The sequence below is a fragment of the Harpegnathos saltator genome, unplaced genomic scaffold, assembly GCF_003227715.2.
Source record: "Harpegnathos saltator strain DR-91 unplaced genomic scaffold, Hsal_v8.6 scaffold93, whole genome shotgun sequence".
In the NCBI taxonomy this organism is placed as follows: domain Eukaryota; kingdom Metazoa; phylum Arthropoda; class Insecta; order Hymenoptera; family Formicidae; genus Harpegnathos; species Harpegnathos saltator.
In genome coordinates this window covers 1,003,675-1,022,228 of record NW_020230721.1, presented here as the reverse complement: position 1 = coordinate 1,022,228, position 18,554 = coordinate 1,003,675, and the positions used below count along the sequence as shown (strand labels likewise).

At 35.6% G+C, this 18,554-nt stretch overlaps 4 protein-coding genes across 10 annotated transcripts; 2 read left to right on the top strand and 2 right to left on the bottom strand.

The window, feature by feature from the left end:
- Positions 1-220: 220 nt before the first annotated feature.
- LOC105186803 (spermatogenesis-associated protein 20) lies at positions 221-6,285 on the bottom strand. 5 transcript variants are annotated; one of them, XM_011147273.3, is made up of 13 exons: positions 6,188-6,285; positions 5,074-5,287; positions 4,244-4,628; positions 3,826-3,969; positions 3,605-3,694; positions 3,267-3,527; positions 3,009-3,188; positions 2,542-2,751; positions 2,280-2,472; positions 1,956-2,124; positions 1,626-1,831; positions 1,076-1,272; positions 221-931 (listed from the first exon to the last, which is right to left on the bottom strand). In XM_011147273.3, exons 2-13 carry the CDS (start codon positions 5,217-5,219, stop codon positions 656-658), a joined length of 2,457 nt encoding a protein of 818 aa, XP_011145575.1. In that variant the 5' UTR covers positions 5,220-5,287; positions 6,188-6,285; the 3' UTR covers positions 221-655. The 5 variants fall into 5 exon arrangements, with proteins under 5 accessions (XP_011145575.1, XP_011145589.1, XP_019698624.2 ...); XM_011147287.3 differs by having other exon boundaries at positions 5,074-5,266; XM_019843065.2 differs by lacking the exon at positions 6,188-6,285 and adding an exon at positions 5,860-5,877.
- Positions 6,286-7,050: 765 nt separating this feature from the next.
- Positions 7,051-7,927, top strand: HSPC300 (hematopoietic stem/progenitor cell protein 300). The gene is made up of 3 exons (XM_011147260.2): positions 7,051-7,334; positions 7,419-7,501; positions 7,748-7,927. Exons 1-3 carry the CDS (start codon positions 7,214-7,216, stop codon positions 7,772-7,774), a joined length of 231 nt encoding a protein of 76 aa, XP_011145562.1. The 5' UTR covers positions 7,051-7,213; the 3' UTR covers positions 7,775-7,927.
- Positions 7,873-9,474, bottom strand: LOC105186784 (uncharacterized). Of its 3 annotated transcripts, XM_011147237.3 has the most exons (4): positions 9,290-9,470; positions 8,509-8,814; positions 8,195-8,434; positions 7,873-8,049 (listed from the first exon to the last, which is right to left on the bottom strand). In XM_011147237.3, the coding sequence occupies exons 2-3, from the start codon at positions 8,810-8,812 to the stop codon at positions 8,208-8,210; spliced, it is 531 nt and encodes a 176-aa protein (XP_011145539.1). In that variant the 5' UTR covers positions 8,813-8,814; positions 9,290-9,470; the 3' UTR covers positions 7,873-8,049; positions 8,195-8,207. The 3 variants fall into 3 exon arrangements, with proteins under 3 accessions (XP_011145539.1, XP_011145548.1, XP_011145529.1); XM_011147246.3 differs by lacking the exon at positions 7,873-8,049 and having other exon boundaries at positions 8,060-8,434; positions 9,317-9,474; XM_011147227.3 differs by lacking the exon at positions 7,873-8,049 and having other exon boundaries at positions 8,060-8,434.
- Positions 9,475-10,015: 541 nt separating this feature from the next.
- LOC105186778 (citron Rho-interacting kinase) lies at positions 10,016-18,270 on the top strand. The gene is made up of 12 exons (XM_011147215.3): positions 10,016-10,534; positions 10,697-10,941; positions 11,108-11,554; positions 11,661-11,793; positions 11,865-12,385; positions 12,472-13,992; positions 14,286-14,738; positions 15,261-15,613; positions 16,172-16,332; positions 16,665-16,877; positions 17,266-17,518; positions 17,661-18,270. Exons 1-12 carry the CDS (start codon positions 10,336-10,338, stop codon positions 17,767-17,769), a joined length of 4,608 nt encoding a protein of 1,535 aa, XP_011145517.1. The 5' UTR covers positions 10,016-10,335; the 3' UTR covers positions 17,770-18,270.
- Positions 18,271-18,554: the final 284 nt, after the last annotated feature.

The following is an 18,554-nucleotide window of genomic DNA, read 5'->3' as shown; positions in this document are numbered from 1 at the left end:
CGGCCTTAATTGACTTCCTCCCCGTACGCGGCGTACGGCCGAAAATAGAAACCAACTACGCGTGTTTTGCACGTTCGCAACCGTTTCAAGTGACTATCACGATCCTCAATATTTGGCATATCTCACGAAATGCGCTACTTGACGAGGTTGTTAATAATATAGAGAAACAATAGAGATAGAAAAAAACAAAATAGATAAACAACGATAGAAGAAGAGCGTGTGTAATGCATATTTATTTTATTAGTTGCTTACTTTATTCAGAACAAGAATAAACGATATTACAATACAATACAATTGTATTACAGCACAATACGAAACAATACTATAATACATAACAACGAATCTTCTCTGCGATCCCAACACTGTCAACGTCGACACAACACTGAAGGGATAGATCTCTCTATTCGACCGCGACGCGCTAACGATTTGTTTGAGTTACCTCTAGTCACGAAGACGATACTACCGCAGGAACGAACTCTCCCTATGCCAGTTCATCGACTAACATTGCATTATTTAACAGTAGTAGATCCTGAGACGCGAGCCAAGATATATCGGTGAATAATCGCGGCACGACTCCCCTGGGCTATGTATATTGCCGTCCCTGATACACGGTGAATGTGCGCAATGCGAAATCCAAGCCACCTCGCCGCGCTGTTCACAAGGCGGAAAATCCCTTGTCGTCCAATAGAGAGGCAAGCTCTCTAGGACTCGTGGTGGGTGGGGAGCACGTGTGATGTCGGCACACGAAAACCGTCGCGCGACCGTTCTGTGGTTTCATCTTACTGATGATCGTGTTCTTACGAAACAGGACATTGTCCTGTGACCGCTCATGATCGACCAGTGAGAGCACCATGCCGGGTATTAAACGTTCTCGGACCACGTTCAACATCTCGTTCGTGTCCTCAGCGTCTGATTTCCCTATTATATAAATCTGAAAAAAATCCTTTTCAAGAAAGTACCGAAAAAAAGTGCCGCACAAACTTCGCAAAAATGCGGCCACTCTTCAATCCGTGCGCACGTGCATGTACTATTAGCGCACTATTAGCCGTGAATAAAAAGTAGAAGCAATGCAGACCTGCGTCGTGTAGTGATAATCGAGCAGTGCCAGGGTCATTTGCGGAAACATAATCGGTATCTCCGTGAGTCCTTTGCCGAAAGCGCGTAAGAGCTGCGCAGCCTTTTCCTTGAGTTCGTTACGGTCTAAGAAAGCCGCTAGCCGCAACAGATTGGAGCAAGCGATCGAATTACTAGACGGTTCTGCGCCATCATGAGCTGCAACCAAGTAATAGAAAGTTTTTATATTTTTAGAAATTTGTCTTAATTTTTGGCATTTATTACCACCTTTATTCATTTATTCCTATCATTGTCATAGTTGCCATATTGAAGTAATTTTTCGAAATCTGTAATCTAAAATTAAGAACAACATCTGAACATATTTCCACATCTGAATACGTCATGAACATTTGAGCATTCCACATGATCTTTATGGTAGAATATTTCGACTCGCTCGCTTTCGTTTACTCGTGGCGCGCACACATTTAACGTGACTATGCGCATTAAAATACTCGAGATTTAATAGAACTAAAAATACTAAAAATACTATAATAGCAGCCGTCGAGACGTACCGTCTTTCATTCGTAGAATCATCTGAGAGTCCTCGACTGTTGAGAAGTAACCGCCGTCCTGCGAATCCCAAAACAGTTCATCCTGTGTATCTTGCAACTGTTCGGCGAGCTCGAGCCAGTGTACATCAAAGTTGGCCTGATATAAGTCGAGTAGTCCCTTCACAACAAACGCATAGTCGTCGTGGAAACCGTATATCGGTACACTCCTGTGGAAATCATCGTTATTGGAAATCATCGATATACTATCGAGCTGTGTGTGTGTGTGTGTGTGTGTCGTGTATATCGTGTATATCGTACAAAAATAAGACTCAAAAATAAGTGCACTCTTACGTCTGTATAATCCTATCGTCCTCCTCGCGATAGCAACTACGAAGCAGCGTGCCTTTATTTTTATCAAACAAGTACTGCTCCACGAATTTGGCAGCATCCGTCGCTAATTCTACATACTTTGAGTTCCGTACAGCTGCTCCAGCGCGCGCGAAGCCACTTATCATAAGACCTGCAAATAGATGAGAGAAGAGTTACGTCAAATTTTTCGAGAACGTGCGTCACGAAAGTGCGAAGAGTGAAAGCGGTGACGACACATGGATATTATTATAATAGGTCAAAGATATTATTGTAATAGGTTATAGAGGTCGTAGATGACCGCATTACCATTCCACGCTGTAACCATCTTATCGTCTAAATGGGGTCGCGGTCTTTTCGATCTTTCTTTAAACAAAATCAAGCAAGCCTGCTTGATATAGGTTTTCGTATCCTCCAGACTAATGTTGAAATGCTCCGCAGTTTTCTCCACTGCCTCATATGCAATAAGCACGTTTTTACCTGTGAGTTCGCCGTGAGGATCCTACAACATAAAATATCATGGAAATTTAGTTTTACCATGCTTCTGGTTCCCTACAATCACGATACGTACTTGAGCCTTTCGCACATTTCCCTCTTTTTTCACATTGAAGTGATAGCATATCAGATCAAAAAATCGAACGTTATTACGGCCAGGTACTTTTTTATTTAAAAGACTCTTGACTTCATCGTAAGTCCAAACATAGAACGCGCCTTCCCGTTTCGCCGAAGACTTTGACTCCGGCAGTGAGTCTGCATCCTCCGCACTGTAGAAACCACCTTCCTAAATAACATCAGTGATTTCAATATTTCATATTAAATTTACTTACATTATGTTCTTATCACTATTATATTTTTGACATATGCGCGATCTAAGGATCAAAATGAGAGAGAAAGAGAGAGAGAGAGAGAGAGAGAGAAAGAGAGAGAGAGAGAGAGAGAGTTGTTTGTTATAACTTGGAGAATAATAGGTCATTCTATATTTGTAATATATTTGACATAAAATTGTAAAAATAAGCAAAAAAGGAGTATAAACAGTACCTTATGTCGTAGATCACGCTCGACGTACTTTGCTATATCGTCCACGATATCGGAATAAAACGAATCTTTTGTGATAACATAAGCGTCAGCGTAAGCTTGTATTATTTGCGCTTGATCATAGAGCATTTTTTCAAAGTGTGGTACATGCCACTCACCATCTACGGAATACCTCGAGAATCCCTTAAAGAATCGAATAACCGATCAAGCAAGACGATTCAATTCACATGTAATAATAAGGATACTGAAAACAAGCCTTACTTGTCCTACATGATCGTGAATTCCACCATAAGCCATCTTTGTTAGGGTATGTAGACACATTTCTAGACACTCCTTACGCAGCTCGGACAAATTGCTCAAAGCATATACGCTGAAAAGAAAGTTGAAGTTAACTGGCTCGGGAAATTTTGGTGCGTTCATTCTGAACTGACTGCCAAATCCTCCAAATTTCGGCTCGTATCCATTCGCCAAAAGATGAACGCACAAAAAGCCGCATTCTACCGTCGGAAATCCATCGCCCTCCTGCAATAGAAAAATCGATGAAAGCACGATGTCTTAATGTTCTCAAATTATTCAGATTTTTTTAACATTTTACTTACTTTTAGGCTCTGTCTACGCTCGACCATATCCTTTAGGCGACTTACTATATTAGCGCCTGATTTTATTATGTCGTTCTTCTGCTGTGCCCACTACCATAAAAGAAAATATCATTGACGGGCCTGACGAAAGTAAGATTCACATGATTATACATAATGGGTTAAATGTGGATGCGAAGTGTGTTAAATGAACGAGTACGTATGTTTATGTTTTGCACATATACCTTCTTCGCAACTTCTAGCAGGAGTGATTTAAACCCTATGAGGCCATATCTGTCATCCGGTGGGAAGTATGTTCCGCCTGTCACCGGTGTTAAATTAGGCGCTAGGAAAACACTCATCGGCCAACCACCATGACCCGATTTTGCCTGACAAATATATGCATATTAATTTTAGTCGGCAATTGCTACTTTATTAATTCTCATCAAAAGAAAAAAAAAAGAATAGATAATGTTTTTTCAATTCAAATTTCCATAAGAAATAGTTTCATGTAGGTAGTGGATGTAAATTAATTTACACTCCATATGTCTCTCTGCAGGTATACTTATTAACATAATGATATACACAATTGAATTGTTTAATCGTTAAATATAATAAAAACATGATTTTTATACATGGTAGTATATGCTTAACAACACTTACTTGAACAAATGTCATGTATATCCTGTCAATATCAGGCCTCTCCTCTCTGTCTACTTTAATATTAATAAAGTTATCATTCATAATGTGTGCAATTTCTTCGTTTTCAAAAGATTCTTTTTCCATCACATGGCACCAATGGCACGTAGAGTAACCGACAGATAAGAAAATCATCTTATCCTCCTTCTTCGCTTGTTCCAGAGCCTCGTCACCCCAAGGATACCATTCCACGGGATTAGTTGCATGTTGCAGCAGATACGGCGACTTCTCCAAGCTTAAACGATTCAGTTTTTTTGCGCCAAAATGGCTGGTGTTTTTGTCCTTGCCTTTAGACGTTGACGCCATTCTGACAGTTGATAAGAGATATGCCGATGATTCGTAATCCGACCTATTTTAAATGCATTCATTAATGATGAACTGAACTGTCCTTCAATGAATTTTAAATAGATGTTTTTCGGAAAAAGAAGCAAAGCGAAAGAAAAAAAAGTAAAGGTATTCTTTAAATTTCTTATAATAAAATTTTACTCGAAACAATAATGAAAATACTATGTAAAATTGTAAAAATGTTTCATGATGAATGTTTCATCTTAGTTTGGATTTTGGTTCCGTATGAGTGAACGTTTCTATAGATTAAAGTGGATCTATTCCTCTGAGATAATGAAATATATCCAATTCGCTCTACAATTTCAACTGAAAATATTTATTTGATGATACAAAATAAAAAATTCATTATGAATGAAAAATCAATCGAATTTAAGTGAGTTGGCTATCATTCTACTTTTAAAGTGAAATTTTAGTCCAATGAATTTAAAAAATACATCAGAGGTGATTACCTATTAGTGTATCGTCCGACTGGGAATAGAACCCTTTCAATCAGAGAACGATCCACAGGACTGTGTACGACACCACACTGCTTCTTAGATAGCAAACTGGATATGTAGCGAAATGTCGATAATAGACTGCATCTTCTCGGAATCATAACACGGGTGGCATAGAGAGTTTTCGTGTCATAAATCGTATACAATCCTGTGTATACGTAATGTTGCACTAAATAAAATAGTTAAAGGGCAACGTACTTATTTATAGTAAGGCTATCATTGTGTGTATGTAATAATTGAGAATTAATAATGCTTTCTTCCATGAAACTAGTTATAAAAAAAGAAAAGCAGAATATAAATATTCTTTTAATTCCAAATTATATCTCATTCATATACAATGTTGTAACAAGAAAGTTTATTTAAACATATTAAAAACTAAATAAGATCAATCTGGATTCAAAACTTTTCTCCTAATAAAGTAGACCACTAGCCTATAAGCACTTGATTGCACTTTTTAAAAAAATAATTATAAACTTTCATAAAATTACTTTCCCATATAAGTATAATTTTAATAAGATACAAACTATTTTAAAGTCGAATATGTTTATATTTCCAAAAATTAAATTTATCGATACACTAAATTTACCAAGATATTATTTTCAAACTGTATAATAAAAACGCGATCAAGCTTTCAAGCTTTTATAATTGAATTCTTTTAGAATTGAATTCTAAAATTTTCCATTCTATTATGTATAGCGACACAAACGAAGCATACAACCGGCAAAATGCCAAAATGTCTACCTGTTCGAATTGGCACGTTGCTGCATGATAGATCAATGTATGCATTCGTCATTAAAGTTTTATACAACATACGATTTATATTTATAGAACACTCGATATATATATATATATATATATATATATATATATAAAGTGAAAATGGCGAGTCTCTACGTTTTACAGAATGGTTATCAATTAATGAGTCAACGCTTTTCTTAAACGGATATTGAGGGACAAGTGTGCCAAAATCATCCGACAAATTAAATTTACCGAATTACTGTTGTAGGATTAGATAAGATGAGTGTAACTCAGTGTAACTACTGATAATAGCATATGTGTATGTACATACATGCAGGATTGCGATGCCTGATCCGACACGGTCGCTGATTCGATGCTCAATTTCTGCCTACTCACAACGATAAGACCGTATCACACTGGCGACTCGCGACTGCGGCTGCGGCTGCGATACGATTGCGATTCTTCCTCGACCAATCAGAAAGCAGCGACTCGCGGCTGCGACTCACGACTGTCGTCTAGACGGCTTTCTGATTGGTTGAGGAAGAATCGCAATTGCAATCGCAGCCGCAGCCGCAGTCGCGAGTCGCTAGTGTGATACGGTCTTCAGACGTCGTACGATTGACGCGGTGAAATTAAATTTTCGGAAAAATTTTAACACCTTAGCAACTTAAACAAGTATTTAAAAAATTTTGCTCACATAAAAATGTGAAAAACTCAATTTAAACAGTCGTGTAAGTTGAAAATATATGAACATTATACAAATCATTGTCTCTTGTTTTAAAAACAAAAATGATTCAAGTGAGACAGTAGAGTTGAGCTTGTACAGCTGTAAATTATTACATAAACTACGTTTACACGGCAATCCGAATTAGTAACTACCGTAGTTAGTGCAGTCTCAAATCCGATTAGAGTATATTTTTAGATCTAAAAGAATATACACAATTATTTTGTGTAATATAAAAGTAAGTTTTCATGTAACAAACGACAGGTCTGTTCCGAAATCAGTTTCGGAAACTTTAATTTTAATTATAAAGTTGGTAGATTTTAAACTAACTTAAATATCGTAACTGATCAGCTAATTAATTATTAAGATAACAAATAATAAAAAATCTATCCATTTTTCTAATATTATAACGACGACGACGACGCGATCTCGCGGTGACAGCGATAAATGTTTTTGCTTATTTCGAGTGTCTCTATGAGAGGTCTCTGTATGCTTCTTGTAGACCTTTAACCTAATCACCATCGCAAACAATGCGATTATACAGTGAAAATATTTCATATAGTGTCCAATAGTCTTAACTTTTTATCAAAACAACACACGAATATAACATTTGCGTGTTAGCTGCCTGCGAGAATGGCAGCTATACATCGAGAAGCGATACAAAAGCAAATTCAACAGGACTGGGCTAATCGCGAATACATAGAAGTCATCACTGGCAGTATTAAAAAGATTACAGATTTCCTTAACTCTTTCGGTAATTTGTCAAAATATATTGAATACTTGTTAATGTGACGACTGTTTCAATTTGATATTATACAACTAAAATATTTTTTCACAGACATGTCTTGCAGATCAAGGATAGCAGTTCTTAATGAAAAACTGACTACTCTCGAACGTAGAATCGAGTATCTTGAGGCATGCGTAAGTATTTCTTATATTAAATACAATTAAATACAAGAATAGAAATTGTGTGTGCATTTTGTAAAATATTTTCCATGTGTGTAATATAATTTATTATTTCATACATTTAAATGCACCAGAGAAATATATATTGTTAACATTCTATTAACTTACTATTAACTTGATTTTTATCATTACGATTATATCCATCAATAAATCAAAAGCAAGGGTTGACAGTTAAGTTATATAATGTTATTTATTTGACAGGTCACAAAGGGCGAAACATTGACATAATTCCTTCATTAACATGATACAACCATGGCTTTCTTTTGTAATAAAGTTTTATGTCTCTGTAATAGAATTTTAATAATAAAAATAGGTGTTACTATTAATAATTTATCAACATGATTGTCAATGAGTTAAAAACAGGAATTTGACTTGTACTTGATTATTTAAGATTTGCTTCACATCTCACAAAGGATAAGATATTGACGAAATTTCCTTAATAACATATGAAATAACTGTTGTTTATTTATAATCTTTTTTTATTTCTCTTTCTGTACTAGAACCTGAATAAATATACATAATAAAATTAGATACATTTTGCATCCTTTCATAACATTATTGTTACATTTTACGATATTTTGCATTATACCAGCACTTAATTTGTCATTAGATATTAATATAATGCTAACAGTTTCTCATATATATCACCTCATAAAGATCTTTATTCCCATGGTCTACGTCCTCTAGGATCCTTATAGAGTGTCCAATCGATAGGAGCAACAACAGGTTGGGTTGGTGTATTTTCGATTATATCCATAGGTAATGGGCTCCAATCGTTTAAATCACCAAACTTCTTAACTGTGGCACATCCCATCAAAACTAAGCCATAAGAAACTGAGAGTTTCATATTTTTTTGCCAATGATTAAATACTCCAGTTGTAGCCAAAGCTATAACAAAAAATAATTTCTTTGTTTCATAATTAGCGTTAGGTTAGTATTTTTTTCTGTTATGTATTACATACAGGCTATAACATAGTTTGCATAGCCATCTTTGCCTCTTAACTTTGTTGTTGTATAAGCCACTGATGCAAAAGTGGCACACATGGCAGTAAAAGGCAACATCCAGTAGGATAAAACATTCACTGAATTCCAGAATGTAGAAGTTTGGGAAAAAAGAATACAATCGTATACCCCGACACCAAAACCAGTAACTAATCCATACTTGCTGAGCCCAATTACTTTTTCAAATGGTTTTTGACCTTCTGGTGCACTACTATATCTCCAATTGTTGCTAAAGTATGGCAAGATTACATTTGATATAGCCATTGCTAAAATAAAATGATTATTATAAATATAATAAACATAATAAGAGATGTGCCAACATAGAAAAAGTACCAACTATTAATATATATTATCTGTGTCATATTTTTCTGCAATTCATAAGTATTTCTTATATATTTTAACAATACAAATCTGTATAAATAATAAATACTAATATTCAATAATCATAAAGTATTCATGCTAAGAATATGATATTTAAATATGAAATACCAAGTATTATTTAACTTTACATTTATGTATAGTTCTCTTAAATTTTATTTGATAATTGTCGCAACATATTAATAATTATCAAGATGTTAATTTTATATAAATTTTATGTATAGTATATTTCTGTGTTAACTAACACTGATGAGTTACATGTGGTCTTACAAAAAATTAAAAGAAAATCAAGTCTTGAATCATTAGTTTTAAGGGAGAAAAATATGACATAACATCGATGTTAACATACATATTTATACCTACTTCTAATTGTAATATCAATCTGCTTACTTTAATTTGTCATAAGGAAGCAGTGATAAGTTATATCACCTTGCTTTCTCCTTATTTTGGCCCGGTTCTTATGATATATCACCTTGCAATTAAAAGAAAATTCTTAAGAGTGTAGTGTCAGAGAAAAACATGAGCAACTATGGCGGTGATTTTCTTGTAATGTGTGGGGAAACACTATATAGATGGCGGGACTACATACATTCTATTAGGGACCTAATAAGCACTGGACATAAAAGCGCCAGTTCTTGATTGATCCGCCATGTTTTGTCAACTCCCGTTCATATCTGTATTACAATAATGTTTGAATTATTATAATATTGACATGAACGTCGTCACTGATGAGGTAATACACCAGCTAAAGACTATCAGCCCTGGGTAAATTTTTGTATTTGCAAAGGGGCCCCGAAGGGCTCGGTGATAATTGAATAACGATAACAATTATTTTAGCTACGCTGAAGATAATACGAACATTTATACCATATTAAGCCAGTAGCACACGGTGCTTGTTTTCGTGCTGGATTGCTTGCTGGATGAAAATACTGCGTTCTGATTGGTATATTTTCGAAGATGGATGGAAATGCACCAATCAGAACGCAGTATTTTCATCCAGCACGAAAACAAGCACCGTGTGCCGCTGGCTTAACATGGCGATACAAATTAAAACCGACAATACAAGAATATCATATAAATGTATCGTTACCATAATAAGTCACTAGAGGGCAACATATTCGCTACATTTGCACACTCTGGTGTCATGAGCAACGAAACAAATTCAAATAAGACGCACAGTACTATTTATGACCGTTATGAGTTGAGAGTTCGCGCGAACAAATAGGTATGTTGTTTTTAGTTGAAGTAGTTTGCATGTTTCATCTTTAGGACAGAACAAATATATAATCAAGCATTGAAAGAAAAAGAAACAAAGCTCAAATGCGGCACTAATGGAGCTAGAAAAGACAATTCTAATGTAAACTTTGAGTGCATTTGTCAATGGGTCTGACAAACTTTTCAAAGAGAAAATGGAGTTTGAGGCGAAATTAGCCAAAAGGAGGGAAGTCCAAGAGAAGATAATTGACAAGGCCAGACAGATATCTCAAATAGAAATGCAATTGGAAGAAAAATCACGAAGGTTGGAAGCATCCAACAAAGAAAGAGACATACTCGAGAAAGAACTCATAACCACAAGATCAGAATTGGCAGGAGTTAAAAGAACATTAGGTAAGTTGACCACTTATTAATTTCTGAGTAAACCAGCTAATTCAACGATAGAATTACAGCATAGCTAGATAAACTTATATAAGTGATAAATTATTTTGTATATGTCTTCGCGCATATTGGTAGAAACGTTCACATGATCTACAATTCTTTCCCTTTGAATAGAATTAGAACGTCAAGAAAGGAAGGATTTAGAAACTCGTGCACTTGGACTGATAAGAGAAGCTAAACGCAAGTGGGAAAATGCAGAAAAGGAAAAAATAGCACAATTAAATAAGCATATTGATGCACAAACTACAAGAATTACAGAATTGTGCACAAGCAATAATGATATGAGTTCACGTCTACAAAGGACAGAATGTGAACTACAGACAGCTAATGCAGAATTGGACAAATTACGTGTATTCCAAGTAAGTTATACAATGCTGTTTTGCTGCAACATAAGGAAAAATTATACTTGTAGAAGAGTATAACATAATTATTGATTAAATATTGGTGACATAGAAAAAGAGATACAAATTTGAAATAGATTTAGATGATCGAATATAGATAACAATATTTTTTTATTTATTTCAGACACAATACAAGGAATCTTTGGCAAAAACACGCGAATTAAGCAGGCAGAGTGTTCAAGGTGTTGAAATTAAACTAGAGGAAATAGCTGTACGCAGTCATAATCAATTGGCTGATCTACGTGCAAAATTAGACTTTGAAACAGCAAAAAATACAGATCTTGAGACCAGGCTACGAAATGAACAGGACTCTAATCACTGTCGTGAATCGAGATTAAATGTTGCTCTAGAGCTGGCTCAAAATGAATTGAAAGATTGTCAAGAACAATTACGTATTATACAGGCCACATTACCAGCGAGAGATGCCGAAATTGAAGCTTTACGTAAACAGTTACAAGATAGAACAAGACAAATAGATGATCTGAAAGTATCTGAGCAGATACTTACAACATTAAATGAACAAGTGGAAAGAATGAATCTTGAAAACGAGCAGTTGAAGCAACAGTTGCAAGTGAGTGTATTCCAGTACTTTATATGAAAGATCAATGTAACAAAAATCTAATAAAGTTTTTATTTGACAAAATTTTATCTAATTGAAATAATTGTAACTTTTAAAGGTCACTAAAACTGATTTGGATGAAACCATGATGAATTTGGAGGAAAGTGAGGCACACGCCTTAAAACTTGAAAAAGCAGCACAAGATAAGATTGCATTGCAGAAAAGGTTACAGGACTCTCTGGAAAAAGAAGGTGAATTATGTGAAGAAGCTTATTCAGTATTTCTTATATTGGTTGACTTACCAGCTTTTTTCTAATTGTAGAAGAACAAATGCGCAAGGTTGGCAATTTAGAGGAATTGTTAAAACGTTTAGAGCATAGCGTCACAAAGTTGGAAGCGGAAAATGCTAGTCTTAGACGATCGGATAAGATAGAATCTATAACTCGTGCAGTAATTACTGAAGCTACAAGTACAAAACTCGCTTATCGACCGGAAGAAACGGAGAAACTGCAACAGCAACTTGATGTTTTGAGGGAAGATGTGGCAGCTGAGAAACAAACGGCAAAACAAGCTCAATTGGCTCTATGGAAAAAGGAGAAGGAATTATCGGATGCAAATCTGGACAAACGTATAGCTACGAGGGAAGCTAAGAGGGCTGAAGAAAAGATCAAATCGTTACAGGAAGAAAAACAAAAGTTACAAGAAAGATTAACAAGTAAAGCGAAAGAGGAAGAAGAGAATTCCAAAAAACTGTTGAAAGAATTAGACATTGCAAAAGCGTCGTTAACTGATGTCACAAGAGAAGCATCTAGGAATAAGATGCAAGCCGATTCAGCCCAAAGGGTACACACGCTGGATTTATTTACTATTTTATTTACTATAACAGATCTTATCACACATTAATTGACTGTTCATTTCGTATTTTTCAGGCTTTGACTCAAGGCAATCGTCAGATCGAAGAACTTCAGTCTACAAGCGCGTCGTTACGTAGAGAATTAGATGCTATTCGCAAGCAAATGCGATTGAATCAAGACCGTTTAGACAATCTGAGCAGCGAGAACAAACGTTTGACGCAGAACGCTGCTAGACATAACGAAGAGAAGACCTGGCTTGAGTCTAAAATAACGAAATTCGAGCAAGACATTAAGGGTTACGAAATAAATATCGAGCTTCTGAAGGACACTTGTACGGTGCTAGAGGAACAATTGATAGACTACGAGCGATTGACGACCGATCACGAGACGCGCGAGAACACGTTGATTCAGGATAAAATGAAACTACAGAAAGACTTGGAGGCCGCCGAAACCAAAGTGCGCGAGGCACGTGTCGCACAGAATGAAGAGAAAACGCGGCGATTAGTGGCCGAGCGTAATATCGAGCAGTTGGAGTCGGAAACGAGTGATATAGAGAGCGAAAGGGACAGCCTCATAGCTCAGAGAGATCAATACAAGCAACTTGTGCAGGAACTCAACGTACAAGTGAAGGAGCTGACCGTGAAGTGCGGCGAGATGGAGTGCGACCTGTCGAAGATCCGTCGCGCTTTAGAGGCCGCCAAGGCAGAGTCGAGAATCGTGAAGGAGGAAGCCAGCGAGCACTTGACGTCGTTGTACGAGTTGAAAGAAGTGAATTTCGGACTCATGTCCGATCTGCAGAGCAGCGTAGATCAAGGGCAAGAGCTGAGGTTGCGGATAGCAGAGTTGGAGGATGCCTGCTTGGAGATGCGGCAGTTATATCAGGAGAGAGAAGTGAAGGCTGAGAGCACCATACAACAGCAGAATAAGCTGATCAATTACTTGCAACTGCAACTGGAGGAGTCCAACAAGAAAAAGAAGACCGTGTGCGATAAGATACTCGGCACCAAGCAGAAGGAAAACGTGCCTCCGGTGGGCACAGGTATGCTAGTGGGATATCGTGAACTGGAGAATCAACTCGCCAAGGAACGAGTGAAGGTGAAAACACTGACGGATCAGCTGCTGGTCTTGAAGTCTATGACCACGTCGGCGCCTACGTCTCCCACGTCATCGGACAGCAAGAGGGCAGCGAAGACTGCTGCTGCTGCTGCTGCTGCTGCTGCTGCTGCTACTACTACTACTACTACTAATATTACTACTACTACTACGAAGACCGGTAGCTCTTTGATTCGAGAATTATCCCCACAGAGGATAGGACACAACATCCCGCACCGATTCGACGTCGGATTGCCAATGCGTGCTGGCAAGTGCGCTGCGTGTTCGGAGACTATACCATTTGGAAGACGCGCCACGATCTGCAGCGAGTGTCAGATCATGACGCATTTGAAATGCACGCTATCCGTACCAGCCAGTTGCGGCCTACCGAGTGGTTTCCCGAAATACTGCTACAAGGATCATCAGACCAGCGATGAGAGTCTAGCATCGATAGGAGACAGTGTCCAGACATTGGCGATCGATCAGCCAGATAAACCGGACCTGGTAAGTATTACTCGTGCCTGTTTCTGCATGCGTACACCGCACGATTCTGGTTGTTGATTTATTTTCTTATTTTTATTTTATTATTTATCTTATTAGTTATTTATCTCACGACTAAATTATTTTATTACATATATTACAACATTTTACTTTATCTTTGTTTTCATTCATTTTGTCTCTATTAGTTTTTATATATTATTTGTATTTTGGCTTAAACGGCCTCTTGATTTTATGATTTTTAATCCCTAAATTTCGTCCACACTGTTCGATATCCCTCGGACGTTCTGTACGTGTAGGAGCTACAGAGTACTCAATATAAGGATAACAATAAGAATGCTGTTATGGAAGGATGGGTGAAAGTTCCTGGTAGGACACAATCTTGCTGGGAAAGAAAATATCTGAAGTTGGAAGGATCATGCTTATGCGTCTACGAGCACCAACCGTGCCCGGGAATGACACCGATCAATCGTTTAGATCTAATGGAGAACAGTGGGTTCAACGTTTCAGAGACGGTAGAGCAACCTGACGTATTGGGAACGGCCAAATCCGACGTACCGTTTATCTTCAGGATACAATCAAACTCTACAACCACTTGCTGGCCTTCGTTCAGATTGGACGTGATGGCCCTGAGTCAAACCGACAAGAAAGAATGGTTGAAAGCTTTAAAGACCATCACCAGTCAATGTTTGTACAGTACAGTACCTAGGTATAAAAAATATGAAACTGTACTTAGATTGGAAAAACATCAGGTGAGCGTGATACGTTGAGACGAGCAGTCGATGTCGCTTATGCCGTACCATTCCTTAGATCAAGAATCGAACGATTTAGTCTCTCATATATATATATATATATATACACACATATATATATATATATATATGCACGAGGTCGAAACTATTATAATTAAAGCCATTATAACAGTACCGTCATAATTAGAATTACTTGTACGATTTTCACTTTATACGTTTATATGTGAGACTGAAAATCGTAAATTTTCAGTCTAAGGGAATGTTATGGCATACATGATGTTGACTGAACCACAATGAACGTTTCGCCCGTTTTATCAGGTTCAACGTAAAAAAGATGAAACGAGATGGTTCAATGTATTTTATTTCTCTTGCCTTTAATCCTTTTTATGTATATATATAGGGGGGGGGGAGAAGGAAAGAAAGAGAGAGTTCGTTTCGTTTTTTCTGCGTTAGATCTTGTTTATGTTTAGATTTATCTTATTAATGTGGATTGAAATTCTCTCTTTGTCTGTTTGTATTTAGTTGGATTTAAACTGCGTAGTAGATCTGGATACAGAAAATGTAATCTTATTGGGCGCAAAAGAAGGCTTGTTTTCGTATTGCCCTTCTAAATCTCAAACACTCACCACGATACGAGGCGTCAAGCTGATACACCAGCTATCTCTGTATTCCCAATTGGATCTAGCTTTAATGATAGCTGGTGAATATAGAGAATTGGTGTACTGCAACTTGAGGTTGCTGAAAAGTAACGCGTTAGCTGCTGACTGTTCTAGGCCAGCGATCAGTACGAGAAGTGTGCTATCTACTTCTGACAGTTGTCATCTTTATCAAATGCAAAGGGACCTATTATGTGCTGCAACTGAGTCTCGTATAATGTATATAATTTTTTCTTTATTTATAAATATCTGTGATATAATAATAGACAATCTTATATATTGCGTAAAGTAAATAATTAAAGATGTTGCGGACTGATATCTCTAAAATTTCTCTAAAATATCTCTAAATATCTCTAAAACGAAATATGAAAAATTTTCATCTTCCCCGAAGACTATTGGATATCTCGAAGGTATCAATCGTATATGATGAAAGTAAATTATGTCTAGTTAAACTCGAATGAGGGTCAATTCAAAGATATCTTAATTTTTTAACTGACAATGTATACTTTGTAATATGTGCAGCTGTAGTTTGCTTCTAGAACATTTTACTTCAGCATTTTACACGTGTTGTCCTTGAAATTTATTAATACATACGTAGACTTCCTGTTAACGAAGTGTCGATATGTTTTGCATACAAAGGCACAAAGATTATATAAGTGTCAAGGATTATACTGGCTTAAAACGTTTTTATTGTTCAAGCTAACGTCTTCATTTTTTATAATCTTTAAATGTTTTATCTTACAGCAATATTAAACATATATGTTATTGTTAATACAGATTACTTATGTGGAGAACTGAAGAAAATTTTGGAGAGTTTGTCGAATTTCGTGAACTGGAGACTCAGGGCCCTTGTAATTGCGCGATATTTACTTCAAATCTCCTTATCGTAGGATGTCACAAGTTCTTTCAGATTGATTTGCAAACTTTTAATGTAGATGGTAAGTAAATGAAATATATTTAAAAATATAATGTTATATTTTCTTTAAACTGTATATGAATTTGCCTTTTATACTGCTTGCAAATACCACTATTGTAAGTTATGTAAAAGTTTTACACGTGCATACGCGCGCGCACGCACGCACGCATGATACTGGTGGCTATAGAACATAAGAATTTGATAATAAAAAGTGAAACCACTTGTAAAGTTGTGTATTGTAGAACTTATATGTGTTATCACTATTAACATTATATAACGTTATGCAACGCGATTGTTTAATAGAGGAATGTAATTTTGAATATAATTGATTAATAACCAATACGAATAATACAGAATTCCCAGACAAAGATGATAGCTCGGTCAAGGCGGGAATGTCGGACGCAGCTAAACATGGTATTTTTCCTGTTTGCGTCTTGAATATTTCCAATATACATGGCACAGCTGAACTTCTATTATGTTATAATGGATTTGGCGTATTTGTGGATGAAACTGGTAGAAGAACTCGCGCCGTTGATCCAGTATGGAGCCACTTTCCATTTACTTTCGGTAAATATTATTTCAAGTATACAATTATATTACGTAATAATATATAATTATGTTGTATAAATTATATGTCAATTAACCTTTTGCGGTCGGAATGCACTAAATGATAGATATTTTACAGATTGTAGCTATTCTAAAACACGGCGAAATATAATCGCAGATTAATAAGTAAAGCTGTTAAAAGTTTATTTTTTTTTTGTAGTTAATAAATTTTTATGCAGTTATAACTACGTTTCAATGTCTCGTAGAAAAATTTTCTACATGTAGTTGTCATGCGAACCTGTCGCAGTGCTCGCTTAGAATGATGCAAATGCTTTAGTCACTCTAGTCGTTTGACCGCAGAGTCGGTCGTATAACTTCCGCCATTAATATGTTATATTTTATGTTTTAGCATTCTGCAAACCATACTTATTTATTATTCATTTTTCATCCGTTGAGATAGTGAAACTCGATTCTGAGGCATATAGTACGCCGGAAAGAAATCCCGAACGTATGCTAATTGAATTATCTAGTTTACGTTATCTAGGCACATCTAGCTCAAGAGGAATTTACGTGGCGGTTATAAATACTTATCTTGATGTACTGAAGATTAATGGTTCTAATATGTCAGCATTGAGTGGCAGTTTAACAAGTCTGGATACACTGTATGTCGCTTTCTTTATTAAGATAAAAATTATTAGTGTAAACGAAACACGAAACATTCTGATATATAGCAAATTATTTACTATAAATATTTAACCATTTAAGACTATTATTTATGTAACGCCAACAATAATTAATTTACAGAGCTCAAGAAAACGAGAGTAGTTCAGAATTTAGTTTTACTTCGAGCTTGATGGAGGCTTTAGATGGACAGGGAAAGAAAGTGCACTTCGCTGATATGCAAAAATATTAATATACACTTTCACTATACATGAAATATGATTTCATTATCATATTTTGGACAATGCAGTTATATCAGACTGTGATGCAAAAAGCGAGAAATTATGCATGAGTTATTCGTAAAGTAATACAAAACGAAAAACTTTTGTTATCTTTTATTGATTTATATCGTCAATTAATGGCACAATGATACAATGACACAAATTTCTATTTATCATGACTATAACTCAAAGAATTCAAATGGTTTCTCGTTTTTAACGTCATACGTCGAGACAAAAATTGTAATTAATGAAAAGCCTTAATTAATACTAGAAAACAAAATTTTGGAAATATTTACAGATAGTATTAAATATTATTTCTTATGTAGTTTAGCTTTATTTTCTTGGAGTACAATTACATAAGAATATCTCGATAAATTCGGTTATAAGAGTTTATTTACAAATAACAATAAGTGTACTTAAGTGATTATATTATGTAAATTAATATTCATGACAAAAGAGGGAAAAAGAGACCGACCACCTAATATTAATAATAATAATAATAATAATAATAATATATTTCTCTTATGTAACAATAGAACTATTCTATTTTTGCATTTTAGCTTAAAAACTACGTAAACTAAGAAAGGTATATTTTTGTGTATTTTAACAATATATATATATATATATTATTAAATATAATTCAATCCTGCATTACTTCTTTCTTTAATTTTAACATATAACTCAGCACTTAAATAAATATTTTGTATACAAATATTTAATAAATTGATATGTATATGTGTTGTGTATATACATATAT

Bases quoted from the DNA above. Each gene is read 5' to 3' on its own strand.
- HSPC300 (XM_011147260.2), top strand. From the start codon at position 7,214: ATGGCAGCTATACATCGAGAAGCGATACAAAAGCAAATTCAACAGGAC. The intron at 7,335-7,418 runs GTAATTTGTCAA...ATTTTTTCACAG, and splicing joins AGATTTCCTTAACTCTTTCG to ACATGTCTTGCAGATCAAGG. The intron at 7,502-7,747 runs GTAAGTATTTCT...TTTATTTGACAG, and splicing joins TCGAGTATCTTGAGGCATGC to GTCACAAAGGGCGAAACATT.
- LOC105186784 (XM_011147246.3), bottom strand. From the start codon at position 8,812: ATGGCTATATCAAATGTAATCTTGCCATACTTTAGCAACAATTGGAGA. The intron at 8,435-8,508 runs GTATGTAATACA...TTTTTGTTATAG, and splicing joins TGCAAACTATGTTATAGCCT to CTTTGGCTACAACTGGAGTA.
- LOC105186803 (XM_011147273.3), bottom strand. From the start codon at position 5,219: ATGATTCCGAGAAGATGCAGTCTATTATCGACATTTCGCTACATATCC. The intron at 2,473-2,541 runs GTACGTATCGTG...TTTATGTTGTAG, and splicing joins GAAATGTGCGAAAGGCTCAA to GATCCTCACGGCGAACTCAC. The intron at 1,832-1,955 runs GTAAGAGTGCAC...TGATTTCCACAG, and splicing joins GACGATAGGATTATACAGAC to GAGTGTACCGATATACGGTT.
- LOC105186778 (XM_011147215.3), top strand. From the start codon at position 10,336: ATGGAGTTTGAGGCGAAATTAGCCAAAAGGAGGGAAGTCCAAGAGAAG. The intron at 14,739-15,260 runs GTGAGCGTGATA...GTTTGTATTTAG, and splicing joins TTAGATTGGAAAAACATCAG to TTGGATTTAAACTGCGTAGT. The intron at 15,614-16,171 runs GTATATAATTTT...TTGTTAATACAG, and splicing joins GCAACTGAGTCTCGTATAAT to ATTACTTATGTGGAGAACTG.